Source organism: Phyllobates terribilis, unplaced genomic scaffold, assembly GCF_046119375.1.
Source record: "Phyllobates terribilis strain yellow unplaced genomic scaffold, ASM4611937v1 Scaffold_2__4_contigs__length_985480577, whole genome shotgun sequence".
NCBI classification, from domain to species: Eukaryota; Metazoa; Chordata; class Amphibia; order Anura; family Dendrobatidae; genus Phyllobates; species Phyllobates terribilis.
The window spans coordinates 213,711,255-213,728,610 of NW_027362762.1; the positions used below are offsets into that span (position 1 = coordinate 213,711,255).

Sequence of the window (17,356 nt, forward strand, 5' to 3'; positions counted from 1 at the left end):
GTGGGAATGCCATGAAGCTTGACAATCTCCTTAACAAACGTCTTAGCAAGTGTCTTGGCACAGGGCAACTTAATGAATGGAACCAAATGACACATCTTACTAAAACGGTCCACGACCACCCAGATGATAGTAAAACCCTCGGACACAGGCATATCATTAATAAAATCCATTGTGAGATGCGTCCGAGGCGCACTAGGAACCTCCAGAGGGCAAAGCAACCCCGCAGCAGGAATATGTGAAGCCTTTGACCTAGCACACACAGTACATTGACGCACCCACTTGATGACTTCTTTCTGCCATCCAGGCCACCAAAAACTGCGACTGATAAGTCTCTTAGTCTCAGAAATTCCTGGATGACCTGCCAACCGAGACTCATGACACTCCACAAACAAGTCTCTCCTAAAGGTTCTAGGCACGAACAACCTCCCATGGGGAGTGTTAGATGGAGCATCATCTTGAGCTTTTAGAATCCTATTCTCCAAAACGGAGTCCAATGCCGCCACCACAACTCCTTTCTGTAAAATGCTCTCCTCCTCCTCGGCACCGACCGCAGGAGAGAAGCTGCGAGATAAATCATCGGCTTTAACATTCTTAGTACCAGGGATATAGGTAACAGAAAAATGAAACTGAGAAAAAAAAAAGTGCCCACCTAGCTTGACGGGCATTCAAACGCTTGGCAGCATCCAGATAGATCAAATTCTTATGATCTGTGAAAACCTGAATATGAAATCTAACGCCTTCCAAGAAATAACGCCAATGTTCAAACGCGAGTTTAATAGCCAGCAACTCCCGATTTCCAACATCATAATTCAATTCGGTTTCCGAAAATTTTTTCGAAAAGAAGGCACAAGGATGTACTCAATCCTGTTCTCCTGAGACAAAACTGCTCCGACCCCCACCGACGAAGCATCGACCTCGACCAAAAAAGGCTTGGTCTCATCAGGCTGCATAAGGATAGGGGCTGAACTGAACCTCTCTTTGAGATACTTAAACGCTTCAATGGCCTCAGTGGTCCATTGGACAGTATTCGCACCTTTCCTGGTGAGATCGGTTAAAGGCTTAGCAATTACAGAAAAATTCTTAATGAATTTCCTGTAATAATTGGCAAAACCCAAAAATCTCTGTATAGATTTTAAACCAATAGGCCTAGGCCATTCCTGCACAGCCTGAACCTTCACCGGGTCCATCTCAAAACCCTCGCTGGAGACAATGTAGCCCAAAAAACTAATTTTCTGCACAGCGAACTCACATTTCTCCAGCTTAGCAAAGAGTGAATTATCACTCAATAACTGCAAAACTTCACATACACTCTGCCAATGAGACTCCAGATCTGGCAAATAAATCAAAATGTCATCCAAATACACAATCACATTCTTACCAATCAAAGGTCTCAGGATGTCATTAATAAGGTTCTGAAAAAATGCAGGTGCATTGGTAAGACCAAAAGGCATCACCAGATTCTCAAAATGACCTACCGGAGTGTTAAAAGCAGTTTTCCATTCATCACCCTTCTTCACTCATAACAAATTGTATGCCCCCCGGAGATCAATTTTAGAGAACCACTTGGCCCCCACTAACTGGTTAAACAAGTCAGGAATTAACGGCAATGGGTAGGAATTGCGTACGGTAATCTTATTAATTTCACGAAAATCCAGACATGGACACAAACCCCTGTCCTTCTTTTTAACAAAGAAAAATCCAACTGCCACAGGCGACTTAGAAGATCTAATGTGACCGGCAGCCAGGCTAGTCTGTATGTACTCCTCCAAGGCCTTTCTTTCATGGATAGTTAGATTAAATAAGCGACTCTTCGGAAGAGTAGCTCCCGGAATAAACTCAATGGCGCAATCTTAATCCCTATGAGGAGGTAAAACTTGCGACTCCTCCTTCGAAAAAAGCCTCCAAAAATCTTGAATTGATATAGGTAATTCCCCTTTTCCCACAGCCGCAATGCGACCATTACAACATTTATCATAGCATTTCGGACTCCAAGACTTTATCATATTAGTAGACCAGTCCAGAAAAGGATTGTGCAGTTTTAGCCAAGGCAATCCTAGAACGACCGGAGAGGGTAAATTATCTAATACCAAAAAGTCCAAAATTTCTTGGTGAAGTCCATTGATAGTGAGTGGAAATGCAGCAACCTTGTGAGTAATACATTTCAAGGGAGTGTTATCAATTGCAATAACAGAAATAGGTGATGACAAAGGTTTGGATTTCAATTTAAGTTTTTCCAAAAACCCTTTATCAATTACATTAAGTGTTGAACCACAATCCACAAATACCTGAAATTCAATAAAATTTTCCTGCAAAGTAGTACTCCCTAAAAGAAATACTCCTGCAAAGCATAAACAAGCTATACGGGCGTACCTGACCTTTTTTTTTCTTTACTTAAACAAAGCTCACAATACTTAATCAAATGGTCAGCTTTACCACAAGACACAATCCCTCGGTGAACCTCCGGTCTTTTTCTTGAGAGCGGAGCGACATCGCCCCAACCTCCATCGGTTCTCCGCCATCTGAGCAGATTTTCTGGGGACTAGGACCTGGCATTACAGGAGTCTTTACCTCGTTCTGTCTAGATCTCAGCCTCTATGCACACGAACAGCTAATTGCATGGCATCCTGCAGAGTCTCAGGTGCGGGGAATGCAATTAGCAAATCCTTAATCCTTTCACTGAGACCAGCAAGAAATAGACATTTCAGAGCAGGATCATTCCATCTGACTTCAGAAGCCCACCTTCTAAAGTGTGTGCAATAAGTCTCAGCATCATCTGACCCCTGATTCAAACGCCTGAGTTCTGCCTCAGCAGATGAGATTTGATCAGGATCGTTATATAATAGACCCCATAGCAGAAAAAACTCTGACAAAGTGACATAATAAAACAATGCGCTGTGATTCATTCCCAGAGGACCTTGGTCTCAAACAAAAATATAACAAACAAGTATTTTTAAAGGAAAAAAAATCTTGCTGTTTACCATAAAAAACATCCAGTAGTCCTACCTTGGGTTCCACCAAATGCGCTCCGGAACAGCTACTCACATGTTGCTGGAGCTCGGCCATCTCCAGAGTCAACCCCTGCAAGCGTTGAGCCAAATCCTGGACGGAAGCCATACTGATCCTCGTATAAATATTTTTGGGGGGGCTGGACTTACTGTTATGATCTGCAACAAGTACTAAGGAAAGAAGGGGAAAGCTTTCCCTACAGTAAGACTAAGCTGAATCCCTACGATGTAGCGGGCTGCCTGTTCCTAGCGAACGGACCCGCCTTAGTCCTAGGCTAGTCTGAGCGAAGACCTATAGAATAAAGGGAAGAGGTCCCTAAAAGAACTAAGGACTGGAACAAAAATGGGACACCTCCTGAACAGAGAAAGTTGTTGCAGAACACAAAAAGATAAACTGACAAAAAGGTACTAGAGGTCCCAGAAGGACCAAACGAACTGACAGAGATAGGCACAGAAGCACCTGGCTAGCAAAACAGTCAAACAACACTGTAGTCCAGCAGAGCCAAAAAGGCGGAGCTGGAATATAAAGGCAGATGGTCACATGACCACAAAACACAAGATGGAAAAAACAAACAGGAGGGTTCTAACAGCATCTTCCTTTGCTTTTTTTTACTTGCGTCTTTATCACATTTTTGACGCTGCGGATTTTGTCTCTTCTTGGTGTGTCATATTTTAAACAAGGCTGATTTGTTTTTGATACTTCCAGATATTTGTATTTGAGAAAATGTTATTGATATAGCGGATTACATGCATTTCTAATGCATTTCTGCTGCGGAAATGAACCAAAGACGCATGTTCGTTTTTTACCTGCAGATTTTCCGCATCTAATGAAGTCTATGGGCAAAATCGGCCCATAAAACTCAACATACCTGCAAGAGAAATTGACATGCTGCATTTTTGAAACATGAACCGCAGGTCAGTTTATGCTGAGTTAAAAAAAAAAGCACAGTGAGTGCTTTTCTATAAATCCCATCTACTCTGCCAAAACTGTAAGGCCACATTCACACGTTCAGTATTTGGTCATTATTTTACAACAGTATTTCTAAATCAAAACCAGAAGTGGAACAGCCAGAGAAAAAGTATGAGGGCTCATACCCATCACTGTAAAAACAATCAGTCCAATGTTGTTCCTGAAAAGTCAGACAAGTGTCATGCAAATGGTATGCGATTTACATGTGAGTACAATGCAATTTTTCTCACCTAGTATCCGAATGACATGGGTATGCAATCCGTATGCAATGCAATATTAACATTATCTTTTACATAGAGTAATTCTCTGTCATTTAAAGATAGTGTGCAAGGGAAATATTCTTCAATAGATAGATAGATAAGAAATACGTGAGTGAGACATATAAGCATAAAAATTAAAAGTTTGAAAATTGCTAAATTTTTGCCAAATTTCCGATATATTTCCAATATTTCAAATTAACGCAAGTCATATTGAACAAATTTTACCACTATCATAAAGTACAATCTTCCTATTGTTGTGATTTTTAATACTATGTAATAAAGATCTAACTTTTCAAGGATTATCCTCTGGTGCCTCGAGATTCTTGGATATTGAAATGTTTTTGGGCCTAGTGGGAGGTACAGCCGAGCAAGCACAGAATTTATCAATGGTGCATGGGCCTTGGACACTGGATTATATAACAGATATTTGCTCTCCATAGACATATGTAATCTGTTGGAGGAAATGTTCATTCGCTGCATGTTGTCTGTCTCCACCCTATGACACTTTTCACATTACCCATAGAATCTTATTAACCAATGTATGTTAAAAGAGAGTCTCTTTGGCATACACCTGCCTGTGTACATTATAATACTTATATTTTAACTATATTGGGGACTATAGTTAACTGTTCCTTTCAATTCAAGGTGTTCCCACAAAAATGTATACAGGACAAATAGTTGCATACATCTGATGCCAACATTAAGAAAATTTAAACCCCCCCAACTGGATGTTACCAGATCTTTAGCATGACTGAGGACATGCATAGCTGACTTTAATAGCTTATTATTTGGTCTTTCAATAGGAAAAAATAAAGTCCTTATTATTCCTCTTCCATTATCACGTGATTCCAATTCTTCTGTCATGTACAATTTGAGCAGTGGGACAGAAGGTCGTCCCTCGGGAGCTCCAGCGAAAAACCTTACCTCATTGATACGCTCTTTCCATTACTTATAGCTAAGCCTGATCAATATACTTTCTCTTTTTCCTGGTCCAATAATTTTCATTAAGAGCCACTAGATAAAGACTCCCTTTGGGGAACAGTATTAAAAGACACGGTTATTTATTTTATTATGTAATAGTGAATAATGCACTTGTGGAATTGTATTTGGCATAGGCACTGCGATTTCTGGGAAGGAGATCTTCTTCAAAGCGTTTTCTCCTCTTATCTTTAAGTATTGCAAACAAAGCTGGTTTTCTACAACGTCTCATAAAATGATTGTTGTTTTTTTAAGATGATAGAATTCTGCCTGCAGAAACAAGTCTGAAATGTTTCCCAAGACTTCAGTAGTAGAGTATAGGAATGCTGATAAGCTTAGCCCCTGAATCCCAATACCGTCACATGGCTTAACCTATGCTTGGCTTCCCGTGTGTCATACTTTACTCGAAAAGCTTGTTCAGCTGACCTAAGTAACCTGAAGATATTCTCTTGATCTATAGTTTTATGCCTGGATGTTTCCTCGCTGCCAGTTTCCTCTCTTTATAATGACATCCCTGATGTTTTAAGCTTACAGAACCAATAACCCTCCAAGGATCAAAATCTTAATTCACAGTTGTAGATTTTTTTCTCAGCTCCCAGAAGTGTCCAAAGTCTTGACCTAACAATATAAGAAAATAGAAAAACTATTTTAGCAACAATGAATATGTTGCTGTTAGGGTGCATTCACATATAGCAATTTTTTGGGGGGGAGGGATCGGGGGAGCGGTTTTGTTTTTTTTAGCACAAATTGCTCTGGCCAGATGTTAGCTGGTTGTTAATACGGAAGCACAATACAAATAAAATTTATCTGTGCCATTTTTTTTTCTTACATTTATTTATTTCTAGAGTTTTGGACATTTGTTTGTTTTTCTTAAGCTATTTTATGTAGACTATATATTATTTTATTATTTTATCTAGACTATATATTATGTGTAGAAATATACAGTACAGACCAAAAGTTTGGACGCACCTTCTCATTTAAAGATTTTTCTGTATTTTCATGACTATGAAAATTGTACATTCACACTGAAGACATCAAAACTATGAATTAACACATGTGGAATTATATACTTAACTAAAAAGTGTGAAACTACTGAAAATATGTCTTATATTCTAGGTTCTTCAAAGTAGCCACCTTTTGCTTTGATGACTGCTTTGCACACTCTTGGCATTCTCTTGATGAGCTTCAAGAGGTAGTCACCGGAAATGGTCTTCCAACAATCTTGAAGGAGTTCCCAGAGATTCTTAGCACTTGTTGGCCCTTTTGCCTTCATTCTGCAGTGCAGCTCACCCCAGACCATCTCGATTGGGTTCAGGTCTGGTGACTGTGGAGGCCAGGTCATCTGGCGTAGCACCCCATCACTCTCCTTCTTGGTCAAATAGCCCCTACACAGCCTGGAGGTGTGTTTGGGTCATTGTCCTGTTGAAAAATAAATGATGGTCCAACTAAACGCAAACCGGATGGAATAGCATGCCGCTGCAAGATGCTGTGGTAGCCATGCTGGTTCAGTATGCCTTCAATTTTGAATAAATCCCCAACAGTGTCACCAGCAAAGCACCCCCACACCATCACACCTCCTCCTCCATGCTTCACGGTGGGAACCAGGCATGTAGAGTCCATCCGTTCACCTTTTCTGTGTCGCACAAAGACACGGTGGTTGGAACCAACGATCTCAAATTTGGACTCATCTGACCAAAGCACAGATTTCCACTGGTCTAATGTCCATTCCTTGTGTTCTTTAGCCCAAACAAGTCTCTTCTGCTTGTTGCCTGTCCTTAGCAGTGGTTTCCTAGCAGCTATTTTAGCATGAAGGCCTGCTGCACAAAGTCTCCTCTTAACAGTTGTTGAAGAGATGTGTCTGCTGCTAGAATTCTGTGTGGCATTGACCTGGTCTCTAATCTGAGCTGCTGTTAACCTGCGATTTCTGAGGCTGGTGACTCGGATAAACTTATCCTCAGAAGCAGAGGTGACTCTCGGTCTTCCTTTCCTGGGGCGGTCCTAATGTGAGCCAGTTTCTTTGTAGCGCTTGATGGTTTTTGCAATTGCACTTGGGGACACTTTCAAAGTTTGCCCAATTTTTCGCACTGACTGACCTTCATTTCTTAAAGTAATGATGGCCACTCGTTTTTCTTTACTTAGCTGCTTTTTTCTTGCCATAATACAAATTCTAACAGTCTATTCAGTAGGACTATCAGCTGTGTATCCACCAGACTTCTGCACAACACAAGTGATGGTCCCAACCCCATTTATAAGGCAAGAAATCCCACTTATTAAACCTGACAGGGCACACCTGTGAAGTGAAAACCATTTCCGGTGACTACCTCTTGAAGCTCATCAAGAGAATGCCAAGAGTGTGCAAAGCAGTCATCAAAGCAAAAGGTGGCTACTTTGAAGAACCTAGAATATAAGACATATTTTTCAGTTGTTTCACACTTTTTTGTTAAGTATATAATTCCACATGTGTTAATTCATAGTTTTGATGCCTTCAGTGTGAATGTACAATTTTCATAGTCAGGAAAATACAGAAAAATCTTTAAATGAGAAGGTGTGTGTGTCCAAACTTTTGGTCTGTACTGTATATATATATTTATTTATTTTATTAATATGGAGAAAAGTCTGGCAAAAAAACACTTCAAAAACACACTCCAAGCTTCTTTAGCGCTGGTGACTTGGTTTTACAGTTTTTCAGAAGTCTGTACCCCTGGGGCCCAATGCAAATTTGAATGATGTCTTCTTAAGTGGCAAAAGTTCACTAGCAAAGGGACCGATTGAAAATTTTATTTTTTTTTTTAAACTTGTGGTTTCACAGACTTTTTTTGCACTTAGTTCATCCAAATTGCTCATGAAATTCATACATTTTGGGCAAAGCCCCAAACTGTCTTTTTTTCTGCTTTTTTCAGATCAAAAAGTCTCACAATCTGCAAAATGCTGTAAAAATTGTGTCTAAATAACTGTCACACATAAAATCACTCCAGGGGGGAACTGAGATAGAGTGGCACCAAATTTTATGACTTTTTCAAAAAGTTGCTAAGCCATACTGACATAAACATCAGAAAACTATCTAAATAACAAAAGACCACTTGAATAAAGGAGCAAATCATTTAATGAATTTGGCGCAAATCACAAACAAAATAACTAGTTGAGAGGAATTCACACACAAATACTGGTAGAAATGAGATGATGAATCGGGCTCATAGAGTACCCAACCCCACAGTGCAGCAACAATGAGAACACATTATGACAGGTCCTCAGGTCAGTGTATAGGTGATTCTCATCCACGACAGTATTAAGAGAGCAAGATTAACTCTCTGCAAAACTGCTACAGTATCTCCCTTTTGAAAAGGGGCCACTGGAACCTCAATAACAGGCTTGAAATTCCACAAGAAATCGCCAGGGGTTTCACATTAGGAAGTTGATTCAAACACCTCACTGATAGGCATGAGGAGACCGGTCGAAGTTCGGGTTTTGGTACCCAACCAAACTTTATGTCCAAAGTTTGGTTCAGGTAGTAGAACGTCACCCAATCTTGAACATGAACCCAAACCCCATGAAGTGAATGTGAATTAATAAAGGAAATTACTTTGAAAACTCAGATGCTTTTTTGGTTTGAGTTGATATTTTGGTGATCAGGTAGAGAGCCATCCCAAGAAATCACAGAAAAAGGACTTATTTAGGAGTCTGTGTTTTTCACATGTGAGAAAAACAGTCCCAGTTTTGTCAGTGATTGTGTTCAGAGTTTCAGCAGCTTTTCATCAGAGTGTTATCTGAATTTCATCCGCGTTTGGCTGGAGTTTTTTCAGTTTTTCCCACATGAGCAAAAAAAGGTTCTTTAACTTTTCCTATCTAGCAGCCCGTTAAAAATGGACAGCACTTGGATGCCATCCAAGTGCTATCTAACTTTTTCACAGACCCATAGGCTTACATTGCTGATTTTGATCTGACACTTAGATAAATTTTGTGAGGACTACTTGGTTAGAAAAAAAGTCGGACATGTGAACAGCCCCATTAACTAGACTAAATATGAGTTTTATCTGCGAAGAACACGGATAGAACTCGTATGCGAAAGTAGGACCTTTGAATGAGCCAAAAGTAGAGTGGTGACGATGACATTTTTTAAAAGACTAAAGAAGAACTCAAAATCTGAGCCCTGACTGTATAGAATTTCGTAAACACATACCCAAAACTGCAACCAATTCACATTACGTAGCATATTTAATTGCTGTTTCATTTTAAAATGACTAATCTATTTACAGATATTTCTAAACATACATAGAAGGCATTTATGGCTGCTCAAAATATTGCTACACGTAGAGTGTCCCAAATACTGGTGCAACAGAGACATTGTGCATATTCTCATATCTCTCTCCTGTCAGCATCGGCCGCCCACTGCTTTGTGATGCTGTGTGCAGCGAGCAGCCGCTACACACAAGAGAGGAATGAGAACTTGGGCCCCTGCACAGACTGACACTATGTGTAATCATGGCCCCTACAGTGTCAGTGTGTGAAGTGCTGAGGATTTCGATCAGGCAGCACTCCAAAGCTAGCACTCTCAACCACTGTAAGGGGAGGGGCAAAGGGTGGTAATTAAAGGGGCAAAACAGGGCACTGAGCCCTTGGCCACACGGTCTTTCGTGAGGAGCATTGCATGGCGAATAAGCCTCCTTACCTTGGCATGCCAGAGCCGGTATGTCACTCTCCACAAGGAGAAATGTTACCCCTTAGACCTCAGTACAGAGCCTCTCACCTGCCAAATCAGTTCTCATACTTTGCACTGATGAGGGCCAACAGCCCGAAACACCATGTCTGCAAATTGAGATTCTGATTTGGCTATTATCCTAAGTCATATTGCACGACTTGTTAAAGGGTTGATTGTGACTTGTAGGATGGCTATTTCCAATAGGTGGCGCAATAGAGTTCAAGTCCTCTTTTTCTCTGAAGAGGCAATTTGCTTATTGCATTTTCCAGAGGAGCATTGCATGGTGAATAAGCCTCCTTACCTTGGCATGCCAGAGCTGGTATGTCACTCTCCACAAGGAGAAACGTTACCTCTTAGATCTCTCTCTATCCGAACTCTGAACTCCTGACACTGTTCAGTACGAGCCCCGAACTGTACAGTTGGGGTTGGAGTTCGCTCATCTCTAGTGACAACCTATTTTTGTAAAGAAATTGTTATACGACCAAATAATTTGTGTAATCGTGGATTCCAAAACTTTTAAAAGAGATAATTGTGTTATTACACAACTCCTTTTACTTTACCATAAATAAATATTTTAAAATGCATATGCAACAAATATATCATTGTGTTGTACTGTACCATCTGCAGTGTAAGATTTAACTCTTGATGGAGCTGTGATTCAGCCACCAAATCATTGTGTCATGCATGTTTTTGTCCTCAACCATGGTAGAATAATGTCTAGCGCTGTCAGATTTTAATTCTTGTTGTGTACCACCAACCTCTTTTCCTGGAAATAATCCCATTTATCATGTATCATCCATTACATGTATATTCAATAAATGTCTAACCCTGAATGTCTTTTCAGAATCACCTTCATTATTATATCTGCTTATGCGGCATAAGGAGAACTGACATAAGCACTGGCCTGGTTGATGTAGTATAATGCTCCTTGTGACCTTTTAAACATCTTACTCATTTTAAAATCACAATTAGGCTTGGTAATAACGATAGTTGGAATGTCACTGTAATATAGCAAAAATGATATTATGGATATTTCATGCATTTGAAGATGTCATTTACACTGGATATGTTTCATGCTAGCTGGGGATCCTGAACCAGATGATTCAGATACAAAAATCTCTGCACCAAAAGCAACGGAGCAATGTAAGTGAATCCTATTTACTGCTAAAGTCCTTCAAGCCGAATCAAGCAGAGAAAAGGTGGAGAGAGCAGTACCCATGACTCTATTCCCCACTCTCGGCTCATTTACAAACTATGTTTTCTCTGAAAAATTGCAGTATTTCAAAATAAAATATAACTATTTGTAATGAGTGAGCATGTCATTCATGTTACCCATGGTTCGGGAAGCAAGAATCTCCTGATAGATTCACTTTAAAGAGGTTATCCCATAAATAACATTTATCATGTAGCTACAGAATAGAATAAAGCATGTATGATATGTGGGGGTCCAGCTGTTAAAACCCCCACTAATCTCAAGAACGGCGGCCAAAGTTCCCTGTGTGGATGGAGCGGTAGTGATGATGTACCACCGCGACTCCCATAGACAGTCAATGTAGCAGTGGGCACAAATTTTCATTACTGGTCCATTCACACAGGGCTCCCATTCTAATTATTTATGGGGATCCAAGTGGTCGAACCCCTTGTCATCTTACATTTACTATCTTAAATTTTCTATCTATCCTGTGATATATGTTGTTTATGGGACAACCTTTTTATGTACATACAGTACAGACCAAAAGTTTGGACACACCTTCTCATTTAAAGATTTTTCTGTATTTTCATGACTATGAAAATTGTACATTCACACTGAAGGCATCAAAACTATGAATTAACACATGTGGAATTATATACTTAACAAAAAAGTGTGAAACAACTGAAAATGTCTTATATTCTAGGTTCTTCAAAGTAGCCACCTTTTACTTTGATGACTGCTTTGCACACTCTTGGCATTCTCTTGATGAGCTTCAAGAGGTAGTCACCGGAAATGGTTTTCACTTCACAGGTATGCCCTGTCAGGTTTAATAAGTGGGATTTCTTGCCTTATAAATGGGGTTGGGACCATCAGTTGTGTTGTGCAGAAGTCAGGTGGATACACAGCTGATAGTCCTACTGAATAGACTATTAGAATTTTTATTATGGCAAGAAAAAGCAGCTAAGTATAGAAAAACGAGTGGCCATCATTACTTTAAGAAATCAAGGTCAGTCAGTCCAAAAAATTGGGCAAACTTTGAAAGTGTACCCAAGTGCAATTGCAAAAACCATCAAGCGCTACAAAGAAACTGGCTCACATGAGGACCGCCCCAGGAAAGGAAGACCAAGAGTCACCTCTGCTTCTGAGGATAAGTTTATCCGAGTCACCAGCCTCAGAAATCGTAGGTTAACAGCAGCTCAGATTAGAGACCAGGACAATGCCACACAGAGTTCTAGTAGCAGACACATCTCTTCAACAACTGTTAAGAGGAGACTTTGTGCAGCAGGCCTTCATGGTAAAATAGCTGCTAGGAAACCACTGCTAAGGACAGGCAACAAGCAGAAGAGACTTGTTTGGGCCAAAGAACACAAGGAATGGACATTAGACCAGTGGAAATCTGTGCTTTGGTCTGATGAGTCCAAATTTGAGATCTTTGGTTCCAACCACCGTGTCTTTGTGCGACGCAGAAAAGGTGAACGGATGGACTCTACATGCCTGGTTCCCACCGTGAAGCATGGAAGAGGAGGTGTGATGGTGTGGGGGTGCTTTGCTGGTGACACTGTTGGGGATTTATTCAAAATTGAAGGCATACTGAACCAGTATGGCTACCACAGCATCTTGCAGCGGCATGCTATTCCATCCGGTTTGCGTTTAGTTGGACCATCATTTATTTTTCAACAGGATAATGACCCCAAACACACCTCCAGGCTGTGTAAGGGCTATTTGACCAAGAAGGAGAGTGATGGGCTGCCACGCCAGATGACCTGACCTCCACAGTCACCAGACCTGAACCCAATCGAGATGGTTTGGGGTGAGCTGGACGGCAGAGTAAAGGAAAAAGGGCCAACAAGTGCTAAGCATCTCTGGGAACTCCTTCAAGATTGTTGGAAGACCATTTCCGGTGAGTACTTCTTGAAGCTCATCAAGAGAATGCCAAGATTGTGCAAAGCAGTCATCAAAGCAAAAGGTGGCTACTTTGAAGAACCTAGAATATAAGACATATTTTCAGTTGTTTCACACTTTTTTGTTAAGTATATAATTCCACATGTGTTAATTCATAGTTTTGATGCCTTCAGTGTGAATGTACAATTTTCATAGTCAAGAAAATACAGAAAAATCTTTAAATGAGAAGGTGTGTCCAAACTTTGTCTGTACTGTATATCTTACTTGTGTAACTGCATACAAAGACACAGTCTAAGCTTTCTTAAAAATATCAGTTTGCTTTCCTAGCTCTGTATTTAAATATGCTGGCCAAGGAAGAGTTGCCTGTTGGAACCCCCCTCTTTGCCATTAAAAGAAATCTGTCAGCAGGATTTCACAACTACTTATATGCACTTGTAGCTTTTGCAAAGAAAAGTCCATCAATACTTATATCTAGCCAGTCCGTTCCTCTGTTACTCCTCCTGAATGACTGATGGTTTGTTTCCCTGAAGTGACATAGCATAGAGGCTGTCAGTAAAGCAGGAGGAAATGAAGCTGGGTGGGGAATAGAGCTGGAGTGACAGAGGCTTCAGATCAACAGCCTCATTTGCATAACAATTCAAATATTGATAACTCAGGAATGGAAGAATGTACTGACTAGATAAAGGTACATGTCTTTTAAAGACTCACAGTGGATATAAAAAGTCTACACACCCCTATTAAAATGCCAGGTTTTGTCTTGTAAAACAAATCATACCAAGAAGAATGATTTCAGAACTTTTTCCACCATTTATGTAACTCATAATCTGTACAAATCCATTAAGAAAAAAACTGAAATCATTTTGAAGGGGAAAATAAAAATAGCAAAAATAAAATAATGTGGTTGCATAAGAGTGAACACCCTCTCATAATTGGGAATGTGGTTGTGTTCTGAATTAGACAATAGTATTTAAACTCATGATAAGTAGTTGTTAGTACACAGATGACATCGTTTAAAGTGATTCTGATTAATTCCATTTAGCTGTTCTGATAGAATTTTCCTAACATTTTCTTAGTTGCATTTTACAGCAACAGCCATGGTCTGTAAACAGCTTACAACACAGCAAAGGATCTCAGTGTAGAAAGTTATCAGTCAGGAAAACGGTACATTGTGGGGGCGTGTTCTTTTTCTTCCTGCTTATGATTGGGCAACTAATACAGGTAGAAAAGTACATGCCCCCAGTGAAAACTGTCAGTTAATACCTACTTGGACTTAACAAAAGTTAACTTATTAGGTGCCAAATATTTGGTTGCTAATATCTCCACAACGGACATGCAAAATAAAAAAGCAAAACAAAAAAAAAGTTTTATTCCACTCTGCAGTTACTGTTATATCCTGTGTACAGTTTAACATGAAAAATTTACATTACTTACAAATGGACGTAACTCAAAAATAGATTAAAATACAAGAATAATATTGTTTTTTGTGGCTGCCAAAAGGTTTAGAGCAACATTAAAAGAGCAGCAGAAATTTCTGGCAAATACCGCTTGCATATCATAATCTCTCATATTCACCATATGCCTGGTCTGTGACGTAGGTTGTCAAAACAGAAGCCTTTTCTTACAAAGAAAAACATTGAAATCTGACTATGTTTTGCCAAAACTTACATCAAGTCTGCAAAAAGCATGAGGGAAAATGTGTTCGGGTATGTGCCCACGATCAGTATTTGCAGCGTTTTGGACACAGCTCACCTGAGCTGTGTCCAAAATGCTGCGTCCAAAATGCTGCATTGTACAGTAGAAGCACAATGGAAGGGATTTATAGAAATCCCATGCCCACTGTGCTTCTATTTGCCACTGCATGAACTCACCGGTGGCGCAGCTTTATGAGCAGCAGCATGTCAATTTCTGTTGCGGAGACGCTAGTCTCCACAACATAAATTTCCACAAAAGAATGTATAGGGTGCTGTAACTCCGCATGTGTTCAATGAACACATGCAGATTTACCTGTGTGATCGGACGCAGCGCATTGGACACAGCAAAAATACGCTGAGTCCAAAGCTCTGCTATTGCCTGATTGTGGGCACATAGCCTTGCCTTATGGTCTGATGAGACTATGGCTAAAGTTTTTAGTCATAATTCCAAAAGGTGTGTTTGGCACAAAGCCAACACTACAGTTCACCAAAAGAGCACCACACCCGTTTTGAAGCATGGCAGTGGTAGCATTATGCTTGGGGGCTGTCATAAATTCAAAGGTTACTTCAACAAAGTATTAGTTTAAGGATGTGCATATGTATGCATTCACATTATTTTAGTGCCTATTTTTTCTTTTTCCACCCAAAAATATTTTAGTTTATTTTTCAGTGGATGTATGCAGATTGTGGGTGACATTAAAGGTGGAAAAAGTTCTGAAATGATTCTTGTTTGTATGATTTAAAAGACAAAACCTTGGCATTTTAACAGGGGTGAGTAGACTTTTTATATCCACTATACATGCCCACAGGGCTGCCACTAGGAATTTCAAGGTCCCATACTGGCAAAATGTTTGGGCCCCCTTGAGACTCTGCCCAGACTCCACCCCAGCTCCATCTCCACCCCTCGAACCTTCCACAGTCCCACCACCCATTCTTGGAAAACTCCACTTCTGCACCACGTCCTCACAATTCATATATTAACAGTTCCCATCGAACACCATATCACATACATAGCCAGCAGCTTTTGTTTTGGCCAAAAGATTTTTTAAGCCACTACCATGACGAGGTAGACTCTTCTGGCCAGACCCTACTCTACTCTAACCTATTAAACATTTCTTAAAATATCCAATACTCTTTTTAGGTATATTTTTATTGATTTTTCTTTAAGGGAATGTGTCACATACATTTTTTAAAAATGACCAATAATATCACATGCAAGAGACAAATATTGTCACACCATGGCCTGACCACATATTACCACCACATAGTGACCGAAAAATACCACATATAAGAAACAAATACCGTCACACCATGGCCGGACCAGATATTAATACAATGCTGATACTGATACGACTACTACAATACTGATCATTAATAAAAAAAGCACAATACTATTATTACCATAAGTGCCATTATACACAGGGGCTCTGTACATAGTATACAGTGTACAGTGTCAGTGTACAGCTAATACAGTGATCACCAGCAATGACATACACTGGAGCTCTGTATATAGTGTCAGTGTACAGCATTAATAAATTAGGAGGAAAATACAGAGTATTGTAGACTCATATAAAATAGAATTTTATTAGAAATATATTAAAATACATATATTAATTAGTACAACACAGACAGGACAGACAATAAATTCATCAAATTGTGTGCAGCCCTAGGTATCACCATTTAACAACTCTAATGGAGTCCTACTAAGACCGTGGTAGACAATTAAAGTACAAATTATAATGCCAGAGTAAAAGGCAGCGCCATAGGTAACAATTTCACACACTTGGGATAGTAAATCACAATGCCTCAGCCTTCATCTCTGACACAATGAACAAGAAAAAATCATTATGTGAACACATATGCATAGTATCAATCAAGTGTAATGTTCATAGCTTACCCAGGTGGCAGGACAAACTAGAGTAAGGGAGGCTGACACACAAAAAGTCCCCCTAAAAGACCCCTATGCGCGTTTCGCTTCCAGTATTTACCGCTTCATCATGGGGGATATAACCAACAGCCCAAGTAGGACCTTTAAATCCACATGGTAACGTATCACATGGTATGAGGGTGGCCAATAGTAAAACACTCGCAGCGCATGTACGCTATAATGAACATCTAACAAGGACCTGCGGTATAGGTCACATGGTAACAATCACGCCACCCCCATTTAGATGATGTGTATCGGCGCATGCGCGCTCGGATACTCGCAGTCCGGCGATCCGCCGGCGGCGTCACCGCCATTGCGCGTTCGCGGGAGCCAGGACGCGTCACCAAGGCACCCGCGTATGCACACTTTCAAAAAGAGGAATCCATATGTGATGACAAAAGTAGAGTAGTCCGTTTGCCAGAAAGAAAGTGAATATATGGTTAATCCGGTTCAGATAGCCATGGGAGCAGATCACTAATGGGTATAGGGAAAAATAAAGAAAGTAAAAATCAAAACAACATCAAAATATACAAAGGAAAAAAATAAAGGGAGCATTGGGTTAAAGTGTGGTCTACAGGAATGATGCAAAATTCACGGTCTCATTAAGACCATGCGGGGTGATAGATCCTAACACAGTGATCCACCTCGCTTCTTTTTGTGCCAGCATTTTCTTTAAATTTCCACCTCTAATACCTCCATGGACCACTTCAATACCTCTTATAGACAACGATTTTG

At 40.1% G+C, this 17,356-nt stretch overlaps 1 protein-coding gene across 3 annotated transcripts in view; it reads left to right on the forward strand.

The window, feature by feature from the left end:
- Nucleotides 1-17,356, forward strand: part of ERICH6B (glutamate rich 6B) — a 311,898-nt gene that overhangs the window by 123,440 nt on the left and 171,102 nt on the right. For all 3 annotated transcript variants that reach the window (XM_073663846.1, XM_073663848.1, XM_073663847.1), the window contains one exon: nt 10,990-11,052. In XM_073663846.1, the coding sequence (XP_073519947.1) occupies nt 10,990-11,052 (63 nt within the window). The remainder of the gene's footprint in view (nt 1-10,989; nt 11,053-17,356) is intronic.